The following is an 18,409-nucleotide window of genomic DNA, read 5'->3' as shown; positions in this document are numbered from 1 at the left end:
GACTCCTCTGAGGTAAGGGAATTGTTGTAGATTTACAGCAGCCTGAGAGCAGAATATGTGCCCTCACCTCCAGAATACCCTAAGGTCACAAAGCTGTGGTGACGTCTTGCACAGAAAGCACCAGCTTTGGCTCCCTGGGCTAGCACACCTCATCTGCACACCCGTACATGCTGTCATGCATGCTGTACATGCGTCCGAGGCAGCTGTTTGCAGACTAACACCTGGAAAGGCCTTTACTGAAGCACTCAGTAAAGCTGGATGTGCTGATTATGCTATTAGATAAAGCTAGGACCGCACAGACTTAGTTTCCCAGGGCCACGTTTGCAATCACATATTCTGATGCTGTAGTAAATACATATGATTTTCATATGCACACACACACTCACTTCCTTAAATGCACATTTGCATGCTCCCTTGATAATCCTAGACAGATCTGAGTACACACTTCATTACACATTTGCACACACAATTCATTTCATTTACATTCTCATTGAGCATTGCTGTTTCGCTCATGCGAGCCCTGCATTAATGCTGCACTGCCCACCTCTGCCCCTCCCGATGCCTCCGTCCCACGCAGCCCCATGCTGCCCGGCCCTGGCACACACCTCACTCCCTCTCAGGCACATACTCTGCCCTGTGCCAGCAGCTTTCCTTGCTCACAATTCCTCACCTGACCTACACTCTAATTTCAAAACATAAAATCCCTTTGTTTCTGAGCCTTTCTCCTCTGAGCCTGTGTACGTAACACAAATGCAATATCATCTATTTGCATACTCAGATTCAGGCTTGTGGATTCCCTTGAGCCAAATGGACACAGCAACCTAAACAAATGCAGAGCTCATGAAGTCTGATCCACTTCCCTGAGGTGACAGTTCTCCAGCATGCCTTCCAGTGTCCCTGTTTCTGAAGGGTATTGTCCATAACCTGAACTCTTCCTATATCTTTCACTGCCACAGTCTGGATCTCTGATAATACTCCTTCCCTGCATATTACTGGATCTTGTCAGCCCCCTCCATGCTCTGCTGTCTCTGTCCAGCACTCACTTGGGATCTCTTCCACCTGATTTTGAGGTATCCTTCTCCCCACTAGTTCGTTTATGGCAAGCAAGCACAATTCTTGCAGCACTAAGTCCTGAAACATGGAAATGACCTGTCCAGAGAAGGTGCCTTCTTGCACCCTGCTCAAAGGACTGCAGAAATTATTCTGGAAGGAAATGGACACCAAATTTGGCAGCCTTCCTTTTCCCACACCCTCCCGAGAGTTACCCAAGTGACCGATGGGAGCGGAGTATTGGATTAATAACCACTGTGGATGCAGATGGAGCTTCTAGAAACTGCACAACAGCCAGAGTGGCCCGGCTTGCCCGAAGCAGGACACGTTGGCTATGTGCAAATGTGCGATGTGCTCCCTCAGACGAGGTTCCTGTCCCTGCTGTCCCCCCCTCAGCCCCGCTCAGACAGGGTGCCCTGCTCCCCGGCAGCTGCCACCAGGCCAAGGCAGCGCAAGCGGCTGTGTGGGGCTGGCTGCCGTGAATGACAAGCGCCGGCTATTGATCGCGTTCTGAACTCGGCCCAGCCGATAGAAGGTAATTAATGACTCCATTTGCCTCAGTACCGAGGAGAACAATTGAGTTTGAAACTGCAACAACTGGCAGCGCAGTGAAGGGCCCCCGGGGGATGGACGGGAGAGATGCCTGACAGGCTGGGCTGCACTGGGACACGGGGCACATCAGAGGGGGGAAAAAGAGAAGGGAGATTGGATAAAGGGATGGAGCAGCCTTAACACAAAGCACAAAGGCATGGGAAGGAGCAGCTCTTGTAGAAACGAGGCGGCTACCAGAGAGTTGATCGGGGCTACCACGCCATGTGCCATAGAGGGAGCAGAGATGTGCTAGTCTGCAGGAGAGGGCAGGACCTGGCCGGGGCAGGGAGTGCTGTTCTGACAGCCAGTTTAGCATTGCTTTGTCAGACAGATGCATTTCCCTCAGAGGCTTTGACAGTGAAATGGGTTCTTCTGTGTCCCCTGGCTGGCAGCTCTCGTGCCCACCATAACACTTTTGCTGCGGCTGGGGTTTTATCAGGAGTGCTGCAGGACCCCAGCACTGGCCAGGGCTCCACAGGGCACCCACAGACATGTCACCAGGGCAGCAATAGCCCTCCCCAAAAATTGAACGCTATTTCTCTGCCTGCATGCCAGCTGTACAGGTTGTCATGACCTTCTGGAGTGCTTCTGTGCCACCGAGGTGTTCCCATTCCAGCACTACTAGGAGCTCTTCTACATTTCTGTCGGGAATGGTCCTGTCCAACCCTAAGCAAGGGTGCTTTCTGCATCCCTTAGAGCTAGAGGAGTAGCTGTCTTGCTACAGCCCTGTGCTATTTGTATGTGATGGTGGCTCTGGGGCTTCCAGGCCGGGGAGCATCTCTTTGTTTGGAGCTTTCTAATGGGCTCAGTCCCTGTGTCAGATGTAGTTACGGTTGCTCCTGTGTCCTCTGGCAGAGGATTTCCTTGTTATCTGTCAGGATACTTCTGTGGCACCTGTGGAGCATTTCTGTGCCGTGTCAAAGGTTTATGCCGAGCGTTGGCTCTGCACCTTCCCTTCGCAGCCCCTTGGGAGGAGAGATGTTTCCTGTCATGCATGCAAGGCCAGTCCTGATCATGCTGACAGCAGCTGTGTGCTCTTGTGAGGAACACAGTGACCGAGGCCATGGTTCGCCTCTCAAGCTGTTTGTTACAAGCCTCCTGATTTAACAGAGAGGTGCCTGTGTCACAGTATTGCAGAGGTTCCTGTGCCAGTAAAAGGGGACTGGGAAAAGTGATGCCACTCCCCAGTGGCAAAGCTAATGCAGTTCCCTACTTCCAGGCTCATCCAGCAGCAGAAAACCTGGTTCACCACAGCACTCCTCCCAGGAGCTACAGGAGCTTCTTTGGCAGACCTCACCCCTTTCCCAGAGTCCTCCCTGTTCGTTATTGCCACCTTTGCTCACACCCCTACAATTGCCAGCTCCCATAATTGATGTATTGTGGTATCTGGGGCTTCTCCTGAAAATCCAGCTCAAAGGGCCATGTGCTTTGGTAAGAATAGCAGCTTTGATCTAAAAACAAAGATAGGTTTCTGTCCCTTGCAGTTATAGATGAAAAAATGAAAACACAACCTCTACAGATTTTGACACCATAGAACAAATACAGGGGATTTACAGTCCTTTGGTTTTGAAGAAAATATAATGATCCGTGACTGTGAAAGTCTCAGCATTAGCAGCACAAGGCCTATAAATCTGTCCTGTGGGATCATCTCTGTGAAACAACTTCTGCTTCATAACTAGAATCCTATATGCACAACTCGTATTGCTGCTCTCTGACATTTGGGATTTGTGTGCCCTATCACCATTAAGCCCAATACTACTGCAAGCTGTGTAGACAAGGTTCACCTCTAGGTAGCCCACAGTCCTCTGTCAAAAGTTTCTTCCCTTCTGTAGATTTTAAGGCTGACCTGGCCAAGCTACAACATGGTGCTCCCCATCTCCAAAGCTTCTCTCTAAACTTAAGCGTTGCCATTCTCCTTACAACTTCTTTACACTCCTTATCTATTCTCTTGCGTTGATCATTCTGCTTCCTTATCTAACCCTCCTCTCCTCCCTTCATCCTTTTCCTTCATTTCCCACTGACTTTACAGGCCCCTTCTTATCAGCCTGTCCTCAGTGTGCCAAATGCACATAGGCGCTCACACACACACACACACACACACACGCAGACACAAATAAATAAATAAATAAATAAAAAGGTCAGTGAGCAGAGCAGCAATAACCCCTAAAACAGTACTATCAGAGGGACATGATTGATCAATTGAATTCCATAGCAGCTGAAAAATGTGGGATTAAGTAGTGTATTATACGCACAATGAGTTGAGGCATGATGTTCATTTCAAGTTCATTTCGCCAGCCCTCTGCCACCAGATCAGGCAATCAATAGGGGCAGCAGATATCATATATCACCTCTCTCCGTGCTAGGGAGAGAGCACCATAATCTCTCGCAAATTTAGAGTGACAGATTTGTCAAGATCTGAAGGGCCTCTGAATAAATGAAGGAAAAGAGACTCCTACAGCGACTTGGGAAAGCTGTAGTTTCAGCTCCTTCACACAAAGGCATGGCCCATGCACAGAAAGGGACATGTGTGCACAGGGCTCAGCAGGCAGACAGGGATCGTAAATGCAATTGCATGTGTGCACAAACCTGACCAAACATGCAGGGTAACCCACTCAGGGTATAATCTGGTTTACTGACAGTCAGTGCAAGCTCACTCACACCAAATGCCATTCATATAGTAGGGCTGCCATCCTTGGAAACCAAATACGACCTAAACCAGCCACCTCACACAAATGGCTGCTCAGGCATGTACAGTGATGCAGAACCTAGAGCATCTCAGAATCACAGCCTACTGCAAAAACACCTATGTATATTAATGGCGTGCACAATCATGCACACTGACAAGTGGAAAAATCCTCACAGTGAACAGCTTCACCAGCTGTGGACAGCTTAAGACAAGCCTTGATAGAGAAACATCCATTTTTTTCTGAGACTGGACATGGCAGTTCTGTGCCAGCTTTCTGAGGGCAGGACTGGAGAGCAATGCCTACTGGAGTTAGGAGCGTGACTCTGTAAGTACCCTCATCCTCCTGACAGCTGTCCTTGCAGGAACAGCCCAGTCTGTGTAACAGCCCATGCAAACTGCACTAACAGTGCAATCCAGCCAGCCAAGCCCTTGCTTTCCTTCTCTTAGACAAATATGTTGTAAACTCCAGATTTCAGAAATTTCCCTTGTGCAAATAAGACTGAAGAGAGGAGAAAATGTCAGGAATCAGAGCCAGTAAGCTTTGCTCTGGTTAGGGGTGGAAAAGAAAGAGAGAAGGGGATGCTCGAGGGAAGGCTGCTGGCTGGGACAAATCAATATGTAATATTTTCTATGGTCTTGAGAGTGGTACTGTACTACGTTACTGTATATAATGTACTATTGATTATATCATATCATATAATCACCTATAAACGGATATATCTCATAGCCAGAAGGCAGCGGGCTCAGTTATTACTCTGGGAGACCAGATGGGCATTAACCATGCCAGGAAAATACCCATCTTAGCACCATTCGTGAGCTAAAAGTGGAGCAGCAGAGTGGCATGGTTCTGGCCATTGCACAGTGAATGCCACTCCAGGCTCATGAGAACATCGCCTGGCCATGAGCACATTTGCAGTCACATGGAGGAGGGAAAAGGTCTACACAGACCCCTCAACCACCTCCTTGCAAGGCAGAAGGTTTCAGAGATTCACAGACTAGAAGACACTGAAAGAGGCTGAAGTATGAGGAACAATAGTGAAAAAACAGAAAGGTAACTGTAATGTAAGTGGGAGAACCTGATCTTTGTTTAGACAGGGTTATCTGACAGTCAGGCTCGTGTCTGATGAAACAGCAGGCAGAAATTCTGCATGGAGGGTATGGAGATATATCAGCATGGGTGAGACAGAAGATTATAACTGATCACACCAAAGTTAGACCGAGGGGTGATAGCACAAAGATACTCAGCACAGTTGGAGAAGATTATAATGAGCAGACTTGCCTCAGATGAGATGAAGGATTATGACAAAGGAAGATTCACTTCAGCTGGGACAGGAGGTTATAACAGACAGACTCACCTTGGATGTGACAGATGCTAATAGCAGGAGACTCACTCACTTCAGATAAAAAGGGGTTATAACAGAGATAAATGCACCTCATTTGAATTGGGGGATAACAGGGAAAAAAAACAGGTGGGTGATAAGATGGTTTGTCACAGGGAAAGCTTCACTTTGGATGTGATTCACTTTGGGGCAGAGCATTTATAATGGACTCATCTCAGAGGGGATGAAGAGGCTCAAACAGACATGGGATGGCACAGCAGAGACTGAGACACCTGGAAGGTGACAGAGGCACTGCAGGGAGATTAGGTTGTTCTAGAGGGCTGTTGCAGAGACAGAAATGCATTTCCAATAATGCTTCTACCAAAAAAGGGGCTTTTTTTCCTAGGAAGAAAAAGGGATTATAAGGCCGATACCTACTAAGGAATACAATAAGCAATACAGTAGTTCGTTTTGGATAGAAAGGGCGGCTCTCACAGACAAAGATTCACGTATTTTAGGAGGGAGTTTTATAACTGAGATATGGGTTGTGTTAAATTATGAGCTAATACGTAGCAGAATGGGACAGAGAGCATATCAGAAAGTAATATATGTTGGGTGGGACAGAGCGCTCCGTAGCTTCTCTGCCGAAACGTGGAGTTGGGTACAGGATTATCCGTGTTATCCAATGGGTTGAAAAACCCATCTGGGATACAACAGGCCATAATGAGATGAGAAGGAAACTGTAATGGAGATACAGCTTGTGTTGGAACTGGGAAGTTACAACACAGGCTGCTCCCTTCCAGACTGCAGTAGAGGACTTTCTCCATTTCAGGCTTCCTCAGCCCTCTGCAGTGCAAGCCCATCCTCAGCATCCTAGATTTTCTGCGAACTGCCTCTCTGGTAGCCTCCTAGCGATGCTAATCGCTGTGCTTTGCTCCCATTTTATGCTCAGCAATGGAGATTTGGCAATTTTTAACACTGAAAATCAGTGGAACCACAACTCATCTCTGAGCTGAGCACCATTCTCCACAGCCTCGCTCACACCAGGCAGGAGCATCCCACGGAGCAGGCCAGCAGCCAGAGCAGACAGAAGGGGCTTCCCAGCCCTCAGCCAGCCCCCTGGAGCAACACGGCTCCACGTGCAGCGCACGGCCCCTGTCCTGCTGCCCTGCTCTCGCCCGCATCTGCTGCCGCCCCGCGCCAGGGCGCTGCTAACTCCCTGTTTTCTCTGTCTGTGCCCTGCAGATGTATCCGAGGGCTCTGTTCCCAACGGAGACTCCCAGAGCAGCGTGGACAGTTTGCGGAAGCACCTTCGTGGCGACACTTTCACCCAGCAGCAGCTGGAAGCTTTAGATCGAGTTTTTGAGCGTCCTTCTTACCCTGACGTCTTTCAAACATCAGAGCACATCAAATCTGAGCAGGTGAGGGCCCAGCCTGGCAATGCGGACCTGTAGGTGCCCGTAGGGTGATGGCAGGGAGATTTCCTCACTGAAGCCCCTCTCTCTTTCCTCACCCCTTTCTCTCACACTGCCCTGACACTGCACATACATCACATTCACATTTTACAGCACTTTGCACTTGTAAACGTATCACTGTGCTGATGTACATGTGGACACAAACTGCCTCCTATCCTGAACTTGCCATCCACACGCACAGCGCTCTCCCTAAACCTCAGGTCCTTTCCCTGGCACAGTCACCCACCGCACACGCACACACGCTCTGTGATCGCACAGCCACAAATGCCACCACGGCACAGCCCGGCGCAGGAGCTCCCACACTCCTGCATCACACAGCGAGCAGTGAGTCGCAAGCTTTATCGGGCTTGGAGCGTTTTCTCTCTCTCGGCCCAAGGCTGAGACTCGACTCCCGTCTCCAGCCCAGTTTGCTGCACTTCTGCGGCACTGCCCCCTTCTCCCTGCCTCCCCCGCTCCCCCGGCCTTTTATCCCAAAAGCTGTTTGTCTTAATAAAATGAAAATCAAAAGTCTTTTTAAACCGCCCCAAGCCATAAACCAACAAAGGAAGAGAAGGAGAGGTTGGCTGTGGACTCCCTTCATCCCAGAGTCCCTGGGTTTATTACAATGAATAACCTTTATTTACTTTCATTAGACTATTAAGCACCAGCACAGTCATTTTTCCCCCTGAAACTCTGAGCAGGGCCCATAAAGCAAATCCGAAGCCTAATTGAGTTCATTTTAATTTCTCTCCGATCACAGCGAATTACTCTGGTGATAAATCAGGGGGCAGGCTCACCCCCAGTAGAAGGCCTAATTTGCAGCTAATTACAAAACTGATTTCTACAGGAAGATCAATACGAGAAGGAATTGGAAATGACGAGGCAGTCCTAGGCAGGCAGGGATGGGGCGGGGAGGGGGCAGCGTGCGGGGAGCCCGCTGCAGGAGGGGGAGACGTGGGGAGGGGGCTGGGGAAGCGCCTGGAAAAAAACGCAGCAGAAAGAGCAGAAAATCAGTTTTAATTTAACGTAATATTAATCAGAGCAACTTTTCCTGCTGTTCTGTAGCCTTCCCGGTTTCCCCAGCTCCCGCGTCTGGTCCGGAGGCTGCCACAATAAAAAGGCAATTACCAGAGCCTTTCGGACAGGACACCCTTTCAGATTCAATGGCTCTCCCCCTCCCACCCTTCTGTTAGCCATGTGGCTCCCCCCTCCCCAATTTCATACCCCAGTGCACAGAGTGACAGAGGCAGAGGATGAGGCTTCTTTGTTTGTTTTTAAAGAGCTAGGGCAGGGGCAGCGGCACAGGGGACAGAGCTGGCTGCAAGGGGCCGGCACCGGCTGCTTCCTGCAGCCCCACGTCCCAGTCATGCCACGGCCATCTTCCGCCCCAGGTGTCCTTGTCACCGGGGCAAACACCTCCCCTTTGTCCCCCCCGAGCTGGTATAGGTGGGCGTCCCCTCTGCCCACGGCACTGAACGCAGGCTTGGCCATGTCACAGAAATGGAGGCAGATCCCATGCCCAGCCTGACCCCTCATCCTCTCCACAGCAGCACGCAGGAGGGTGGAATAGCTCATCCCAGGTCCCCCGCCTGCAGCCCTCTTGTCACTTCATCTTCTCCATTTCCTCCTCCTCCTCCTCTTCCATCTGTGCAGGGGTTTGCATCTCTCCTCTTCCTCCCTCCCATCTGTACACTGCTCCCTTTCTCTCGGCGCATCAATAGCAAGCTGTCTTTCTCCTCTCTTCCCCAGGGTAATGAGTACTCCCTCCCAGCTCTGACCCCTGGTCTCGATGAAGTCAAATCAAGTCTATCCACCTCTGCTAACCCAGACCTGGGGACAAATGTGTCAGGACCCCAGACGTACCCTGTGGTGACCGGTAAGCTGCCTGACCAAACAGCAGAACCAAGCTTTTAATTTATTTCCCTCATCACCATTAGCTTCTGCTTTTTCTGCTAATACAAGATACCCCTCTCTGGCAAAACTGAACAGAGACAGAAAGACTGTGGAGGAAGTTAGGGGCCAAGGGAAGCTTGCAATTCACTGCTGGCAGTATGGGGTACACCTGGATATCCCCAGGTGTGAAGCACGCACTTGGATGCCCCATGACTTAGAGATGGCAGCTGGAGAAGCACAGCTATGTCCACATGTGCACTGTGACTTTTTCCTTTGTGTCTGTGAATGAGAGGCTCATAGTTCACCTATGCATTTGCTTTTCTTGGGGAGAAACACTAATCTAAGTTTTCTTCAGCCCCGGCATTTGGAACGGGCATTGCAAACTAAGTACTGAGGTCTGCTGAACTATGACTGTGACTTCTGTAAGGCCAGGAGTCTCTAACAGCAGCTGGCAAAAGAAGGTTGTTCACAGCCTCCCTCCTTCCCTTACTTGTGGGCACATGAAATCCAGGTGTGGCTGGGAGGAAGAAATGATAGCAAGTGCAAGGCAGCAGAGGAACTGGGATGGCAGAAGTAGGAGGCAATTTGGGCAGCTGCTGCTCCACAGACACTTCCTCTGCTGGTGGCATCGGCCAGCCTGGTGACACGGCACTCCCTGTTAGATGGCCTAGCTCATGCATGCCTGAGCCATAAGGAGACGCCCTGCTACCAAAGCCCTTTCTTCTACAGCTTCAGTTGCTGCTGCTCTCTCTCATACGCTGCCCTTCTCCTAAGTTGCTTAAGCAGCCAGCGAGGCCCAAGGGATTCACCCCTCTTTGATACTTCCCTCTTGCCTTACAAGCACCGTGGCCCCTCCAGAAATCTCACAGTATAGTTGACAAGTAAGTTATGGCAGAGATATAAATCATGTCAGCAAGGGAAAGAGCTGTTGCCCCTTGGTCCAAAAGCAGGCCTCCGGTGGCCCAGAACAAAGTTTCCAGCTCAGTTTTTTTTCTTGTAGAAGCTGCAGCTAATAGCCTTGTGGCCAAGGCGGGTTGATTGTTCAGCAAATGCTGAGCAAAGGGATGATGTTGCATGCAATATTTGGCTACCAGGAACTCTGAGACCAGGCAGGATCAGTAGGAGCTACCCTAGATAGAATCATAGAATCATTACAGTAGGAAAAGACCTCTAAGATCATCTAGTCCAACCATCCACCTACCACCAATGTTGCCCACTAAACCATGTTCCTTAGTACCACACCTACCCATTCCTTGAGCATCTCCTGGGATGGTGACATTTCCCTGGGCATCCCATTCCAGTGCCTGAACGCTCTTTCAGAGAAGTTTTTCCTAATATCCAACCTGAACCTCCCCTGGTACAACTTGAGGCAGTCCCCTCTTGTCCTATCACTATTACCCGGGAGAAGAGGCCAACCCCCACCTCACCACAACCTCCTTTGAGAGAGTTGTAGAGGGCAATAAGGTCTCTCCCGAGCCTCCTCTTCTCCAGACTGAGCAATCCCTCAGACATTCCTCATAAGTCCTGTGCTCCAGAACCTGCACAGTTTTGTTGCCCTTCTCCAAACATGCTCCAGAGCCTCAATGTCTTTCTTGTAGTAAGGGGTCCAAAACTGAACACAGTACTCACAGTACTCAAGACTCTGCCTCACAACGCAAAGACACAGAGGATCCAGTGTGAGGTCTGCAGTATAGCATGGAGCACCATGTGGAGGTGAACTGCATATTTAGGAACTTCCTAGAAAGCTTGACACCACTGACTTCTTAAGGCCTTTTCTGCTGTCAGGCTTGACCCAAGATCCTTGTAGCCAAACAGTTTCTTAGCTAACTGGAGAATGGCTTAGCTATGGCAAAGTTGTTCCATCTTTCTTTGTATTCGCATGTGCAAGAGAACACTCAGCTGGTGTCTGCCTACCATTTAGCAGATCTACAACTCTTACAGGAAACACTTCCCTCTGCAAGGGGGGCAAAGCGAGCAGGAGAGCAGCACTGCCCTTCCTTCATGGAATGCAGATTCCCTTAGCTGGATTGAAAGGTGAGGTGCCTACAATCACAATTTAATATTCAATAGGGCCATTAAAGTAATCCTTTTCATTCCACCTTTCTAAGAGATGGAGCATTTCAGGCTACTAACATGGAAGCTGAATTTCTGAACGCTGGGGACACTGCACGAGCTTTGTACATGCCTCTCAGAAAGGGACAAGAGGAGACAGATTTGGCCCCATAGAAGAGGCTGTGGGCTGAGGCAGAAAGTCTTCTCTTTGTCCCCCATATCCTGCGCCATCCCCACCCTGCTTCCTGCAAAACTCCCAGCTCGGCTCCAGAATATCCCCATCTGATCCATCTGGATCCAAGAGTGAGAAAAGTTCATTTCAAACCCAGCTTGACATTCCCAGGTGGCAACTTAGTGCTAACATCTCAATCTGTATGCAACATTTCAATCAGCGCAGAGTAACAAAAGCAGAACTATTAGCGCTGGGAGATGTTCACTGGTGGTAATGATGGGGAAATTCAGAAAGTGGAAAAGAAAAAGGAAAAAAGACTCTCAACACCCTGAAAAGCAGTGGGGAAAGAAGGGCAGAGGATTTTTCCTCTACACTTAGGCCAGGATCCAATGTTTGGATTAATGGTGCCATTACCCAAGAAAGGACTTCAGATAATGTTCATTCTTAAAATGTTTTTGTTGGCAATTAAATGGTTGCAATTATTGATCTTCATTGATCCAGTATCCCTGATTTGCATAATCTATTAAAGATGAATGATTCATGATATGTTGCTGTGGGGATGGGCAGTGCTTTAAGGAAGGACCAGAGAGGTGAGGAACTCAGGGTTGCCTCCTGATCTACCTCTGGGCAGGAGCCAAGGAAGAGGCTGGGAATTCACAGCTCTCTCTCAAGAAGGGATATTGGCATCATAGTGAGTACTAAATTGCTGGCTGCCTGGTTTGCTACTGTAGCATCAGCTCTGAATATATCTCTGCTCTTGTCCCAGGTGATATCTGAAACAAATCCACTTATACAGTGTACAAATTCTGTGTGCAGTTATTTCAGGATGTAAGACTGTTTCCCCAGCTCGGGCTTCCCAGGCAGAAAAGGTATCACTAGCTCCTTCCAAACCAAAGCTGTCTGACATTGGATTCTTGCCCTTTCAGAAGACCTTAGAGAAAGTCCTCCTTTCTCTGGCACATGACTAGTTTGCCTCAGCACGTTCTCTCAGTTCTCACAGGTCTAAGAACATGTCCGTCCAAACATCAAAACCTCAGTAATAAGTAACTGAAATATTAAGTGCAGATGATGCTAAAATCCCTTTAGCTGCCTGTGTGCTTCATAGAATTGAGAGCTAGAAATGCTGGCAGCCACCTCTCCAACATGCAGGAAAGTCCTCCCCAAAGCCCTAGTCATCAAGTTCTGGCCATACAAACTCACTAGGACGGGAAACATGTTTCCACTGCCCTTTATAGAGAACAGACTATGCAGGCATTTGCAACTTTCATGTGAAGCACCAGAGAGAAAGCTCTTAAAAGCTGCCTGAGAGCATTGCTTCATCTCCTCCTGCACAGGCAGGTCAATGGGCCAGCTCCACCCTGCCTCATGTCGCCTGCTCATGACAGTCAAGCTGGCAGAATCCCTGACAGTTTCTTGGGCAGTATCTTTGGATACCAGTCAGGTTTCTTAGAAGCAAAGACCCAAAGTTAAACGTACGAATATAAGGCACGTACATGCAGTTGAACACTAAGACAAGACATCTGTTGATCAGAGATTTTCTACTTCAATTATTTCTGTTGAAGGCAAACAGATCAGGCAGTATATATCCGTACAGGGCTAGGCAAACACAGAAAACTTCAGCAGATTTCTTTTGTCCAGCAGTTTGCACAGGTCTCTGATTTTTGGGAAGTACTCAGCAGCTAACAGCCCAGGGTTGAGCAGAGGAGAATCTCAGTTTTCAGCACTAGCAACAGGACTACTTTAAAAGCAGAAACTGTTTACAGAGCCTGGAATCCTTTGAGATAAAGGATTAAGATCCCTCTTTAAATACCACTGAAAGTTGTGTCTTTTGGAATATATGTGCCTGAAGTGAGGTGTCTTCGAACCAGACTTAGTTCTGGAGATGGAGGTTAATAGTTGTGAACAGAGTCCTTTCCCATTCCACTAGCTAGCCCAGAGGCTATCCAGCAGAAAGGCAGCACTGTGGGAAATCAAATACAATGGACTTAATTAAATCCTGGCAGTTTTAACTAAATAGACTTCGTTTACCAGCCCACTGCAACAGTGTGATCTACAGAGAGGAGTAAGGCAAAAGCAGTGCCCAAGAAAAGAGAGCAAAAAAAAAAATACACATCAATAACTTCTAACATTGACTGCAATGGGAGTATGTGTGCACTTCTCTTCTGGTTAGGAAGTTTATGAGCTCTTCTTTGCCATGGTTGGTCTCTATGAACAGGAATGGGTATAATTTAAAATCTTTATCACTCACCAAACCAGCTACCAGGTTCTGTATAGAAAATGTTTCCTTTTCACTGGGAAATATTTTTCCCAAGAAAAACAAATACTATCCAGGGTGAGAAATAATGACAACAGCCACTCACGATGTGTCAGACAAAGGCAGCAAACAAGCACAGATTCCATAGGTCTCACTTTCTGCCAGACCTTGCATGGGATCAGATCCTGCATGGGATCAGATTTTTTTGCATTATATCAATGTTCAAAATTCAGCTACCATTTTCAAGACAAATGTATGCAAAAATAATTCTAGTTGCTGAATGTAGGGCTACTTGATATGTCTAAAAGGCATGCAAAAATAGTAGTTAAACAGCACCTGATCTCTATGGAAGTTTTAAGAAAGTTGGGATGCTAAGCACGGAGAAATGGCTGGCTAGACACCTGGGTCCAAAGTTTTCTGAAATGATAAACCATCTTTTGAGGACCTTACCCTCCTGCAAGGTGAAAAGATAATATTTCCTTCGTTTCAGTTTAGTGAGTGAACTGAAGAGAATTTTGTTCTGTTCAATAACCAGGTCATTCAAAACTAAGAAACAAACTAGGATTTGAAAAAGCAGGAACATTTGTTTTCCTCTGTCAGTGAGTGAATTAAACTTGGTGTGAAAGGATGAGATCTATTAGTTCTAAAATCAGTTCAATTTCCTCCATATATATATATCTTTTCCTTCATTTAATACGTCATTTTTAATGTAAAACCTGTTTAGAAAGGCTTGCCTTTTTTGTTCCAATATGTTTAGGAAGTCAGGAAACTTGTGGTCATTTTATATAATTAGCATGAATAAATTGCAAATACTGCTTTTAATTGAATTCTAATTTCCATTCAAATACAACTTGACACAAATCACACAGAAAAAAGTTAATAATCTAATATAATAATAATATGGACTCATCATTCATTATTTTCCCATATAATAATATGTAAAGACAAATTATGTTAAACAACATAATTGCTTAAATAAATGTGCACAGATGCAGTTCACCTACTTAGCAAAACATGACATAACCATGCTTATTGCACGTTTTGTATTTGTCTAAATACTTATTACCATCCTAAAATTCAACCTCTTAGAAAAGAGCCACAGAGTGCAAATGTAAAACTGGTTAATCCAGCTTGCTTTTTTCAATAATGATTGAAACTGACCATTAAGTTCAGCCGTACTTTTATTATTACACTAAGAGGGGGGGTGTTTCCTTCCCTTTTTCCTTGTTCATACTGGTGAAAACTTCCACTTGCTCTGACTTCCTTCAGCTTCTGACACCAGTGAGCAACAGCTCTGGTGAAGGCTTAAATGAGCTGACTCAAGACTTCTCTAACAAACTGCCAAGGGCCACGTACTGGCTTTGGTGATGGTGAATTCTCCAGATGCAGACCAGCAGCCTGCTGCTTATCATCATGGCTGCAGCAGCCAAGCAACCTGTCAGGCACATTGCTGCCTGCCCCAGTGCCCCAAAATGGAATATGATAATCACTCACATGGCCGCTGTGTGACTGTTATGATCCTGCCTCATCAAAATGAAGGAGACATTTTCTGTGAGGATGAAAATGTGCCAAATTAAGCACAAGGAATTGCTGCAGATGAGGGACAGGGAGGATGAGGAACGACACCGAGTTCCATATTCTGCACTTCCAAAGTGCTTGCTTGCTTCTGCAAAGAGGCTGCAAGCCTCTATTTAAATTAAGGAAGTGGCAAGAGTAGGTGTCCAAAAGGCCTCCAAATCTCATTAACTGTTTCCCATATCTAAAAAGAGATAATATCTTCTCATCATGCTAAGGAATTTGGAACGGCAAAAGGCGTTACTACTATTCCCTGAGACCAAATGGCCAAGGGTGATGGATGATCAGATGAACAATCCCTGGAACTGACAGAAGTAGCAGGGGAAAACAGCAATCACGTGAACTGTTACCATGCTTCCAATGGAAGCTTCACTAACAATAACTTTATGATGCTGAAGAAGGCAGCTCATGGACCTGAAAGCACAGTGAACTGAGGAACCCAGAAATGGATGGGACCATAGCGCCTTCCTTAATTAGCATGTGTTACAGCACGAGCAGTGAACTGGCAATCCCTGTCCAATTTCCTTAGCAAGAGGTGGCATTTAGGCTGCCACACGCTGTGACAAAAAGGGACTTCCTTTATAGAGAAGAGTTACACAGTCTTCCCAACAATTCAGTTTCTGCCTTTTCTTTTGAGGCCAAATGAAGGAACAAATAAGTTTGGCTATGATGAACATTTCTGTGATGTAGATATTTGCTCACTGACAGCAAAGACTGTGCTTTATATCTGAGTTAAGCAACAGCTGTCAGCAGATGTTAATAACTTTTGATCTCCATCAACTCTATTGGATTTAACCAGGCCAGCTGCTTGTACAATTAAAATTGCCCACTGCAGTCTTTCAGAGAAATGGAGAGCTTAGGGCAACCTTTGGCCCTTCTTTGTAGGGGTAGGATTACTCTGGACTCCCCTGGAAGATCTATCCTATCTTCTGATCAGCAGACTATCCCTTGTGATGAAAGTCAGGGAGACACCTATTTGTTGTATGAACTGGGTGAAAAAATAGACAAGTAGTTAGAGCCACAGAAAGTTGACTTCAGTGAATTTCTCAACTGAATGACATTAACAGTATTCAACCAGTTTCAAAGATGAAGCCCAGGTCATAGGTGCACTGGCAGCTCCATGTTTAGCTAGGTATGATGACTATGAAAGCTCAGTTTCTCTCTGAAGTAACAGACAGAGGTAGCAGGTCAGATTACACGGAGAGCAGCAATTAATTAGATCTGATGGAAAATACAGATTTGTAGAATTCGGTTTAGTAAAAAACGGCGTACGTGGATTTAAAAATTTGACATTAGTGGTGTTTTCTTTAAACATATATTTAATCAACACACAGGTTAAGTATTGGGCTAGGAATCTGGATGGATCTTGCAGAAGCAAAATAAAACCCGGATGTGAAAAACTTATTCAGTCAGCACGAGTTTAAAGAGAAGGCAAGAAATGTAAAAGGTTAGTTTTTGCATATTTTCTAGTTGCTCTAGCAAAGGTCTGCTACTAATACAGAGAAAGAAAACAAGTGGGATGATTTTTATCTTCAGTGCCACTTGCATAGTGCTCTTGCAAAAGAAAGCTAGGAAAAGTGGTTCTTCTGACATGGCAGAAAGCAAAAGTTGAGACAGGCTGTGTTAGTCCATTTGGTCTTCTGCATGACTTTTCTGAGGCAAGATTCTCACATGAGATGAAGCAATGCAACTCCACAGACTGTAGTGTAAATGCACAGTTTATGAACACTGAGGATCCCACCCCATTCTGTTTGCCACAATGAAACCTTTCTAAACAATGAATTAGCACAGGGGAAATGTAGATGTGGAAAACTTAAGTGGTGGGCAAAAGCAAAGGGTTCAAAACCACCTGAGATAAGGTTCAGCTTCGACACAGGCTTCCTGCATGACCTTGTGCACATCTTCGCTGTACTGAGTTTCTCAGACTAAACTGATCCCTGAGGGATGCCATAAGGGCATGTGCTCCAAAGAGTATGAGGCACCGAGATCATAAAAATATTTTAGAAAGACAACAGGAAAAGGTGAAGGACTCTAAACACTAACAAGACCACGTGCACTGCTGTCAAATGGGTGCACACAAGCCATCTCTTCTGCAGGGATGTGCTGTCCTGATATTCTTCCTTTACTGCAAAGAAAAGGAGCTCTAAGGGCAGCTAGCTTATCTTCCAGGAAACCAGCAGTGAAAAGCAAGCCGCTTATCTAGTCCTGTGAACCCCCCTGCTTCTTTCCCTTCAGCAGCAGAGAGCGCGATAAAAGCTGAGATGAGTCTCTGTAGGAACCCAAAGCTGTGAATCTTCCTCTCACCCTGTCTGGCCAAAATCCCTTCATTCGCAGGGGGAATTTAGGCCAGAGATCACCGGTTCTAGCTCTCCGCCAGAATAACAGAGGAGAGGGTTAGAAAGGAAGAAAAACAGCCATAACTCAGCAAGTACAGTCAGAAAGAAATGAGCTGGAGATGCAGAAAATATGTAGTCCTCTGCTATGTTCCCAGCTATATCCCCACCCTGCTGGCCCTTCCAACGTCCCCCGCCATGACATCGGGTGGTATTTTTTTGTTGCTTATAAAGAAGTCTATTGTGTACCATGTAGAAGAAAGGAGCCTGGAAGAGGAATATCTTTCTGCTCCCTTGGAGAGGGGCTGCACCTCATCCCGTCCCCCAGCTATTTGCAGGTCCATTTCCACACTAGCAAGACACTGTTAGATATCCTGGGCTCCCCAGTACCATCTCACTGAGGGACCGCCATGAAACTCGGAAGTGCCAGGAGAGCTGGCTTGCAGGCCCTAGCAGGACTTGGGACAGGAAAGGCCAAGTACAGAGCTTCTTTCCCTGTTCTCCATCCCATATACAAAAAAATAAAAATAAAAATAAGAAATTAGAGACTGGAGAAAATCAGAAGTGAAAACAAAATTTGTGCAGCTGAAGTTTGAGGTGGATAAAATGAAAAATGGGACTGTGTCACTCACAGGTGGATATAGATAGATCAATCAGTTGATCTCATCTGTACTGACACAGTTTGAAGCTATAATTCACTGCTGGGGCAATTATTCCAACACAGCAGGGGTGGGAGTTCTATCAGAGACAGAATCCAGGTGCTTTCAGTCAGTGAAGAGTTGGACAACAGAAGGGTAAAATTCATAACTGTCACCCACCAGTAACAATGCATGGGATATAAACTATGTCCACACAGTGGCAGAGTGGAAACTAAAAGACAAACATCCAAATAGACGTGTAGAAGTCTGAGGTGTGGTTGTGCAAACATTTGCTGTTTCACTTTGCCCTCCTCTACTCTGCTTTTCTTAGAGAGCAGTGCTGAGCAGCACTGTGTCCCAGTTCTCTTTGCCATCTTGCTCTTGACTTCTTT

At 46.7% G+C, this 18,409-nt stretch overlaps 1 protein-coding gene and 1 long non-coding RNA gene across 36 annotated transcripts in view; one reads left to right on the top strand and one right to left on the bottom strand.

Moving 5' to 3' along the window:
• The window catches only part of LOC101749795, a 326,633-nt gene that overhangs the window by 189,006 nt on the left and 119,218 nt on the right, over positions 1-18,409 (bottom strand). The window lies entirely within an intron of this gene.
• PAX2 (paired box 2) overlaps positions 1-18,409 on the top strand; it is a 92,706-nt gene that overhangs the window by 57,054 nt on the left and 17,243 nt on the right. For 17 of the 31 annotated variants that reach the window (NM_204793.3, XM_025151477.3, XM_040702269.2 and 14 more), the window contains 2 exons: positions 6,892-7,067; positions 8,850-8,976. The exons of 1 other annotated variant lie outside the window; for it this stretch is intronic. In NM_204793.3, coding sequence (NP_990124.1) covers positions 6,892-7,067; positions 8,850-8,976 — 303 coding nt within the window. Of the gene's footprint in view, positions 1-6,891; positions 7,068-8,849; positions 8,977-10,934; positions 11,028-18,409 lie in introns of all 31 variants that reach the window. 13 more of the 31 variants (XM_025151472.3, XM_025151471.3, XM_040702268.2 and 10 more) reach the window with 2 other exon arrangements.

Source organism: Gallus gallus, chromosome 6 (genome assembly GCF_016699485.2).
Source record: "Gallus gallus isolate bGalGal1 chromosome 6, bGalGal1.mat.broiler.GRCg7b, whole genome shotgun sequence".
Taxonomy (NCBI): Eukaryota; Metazoa; Chordata; class Aves; order Galliformes; family Phasianidae; genus Gallus; species Gallus gallus.
This window is presented reverse-complemented; position numbering and strand designations above follow the sequence as displayed.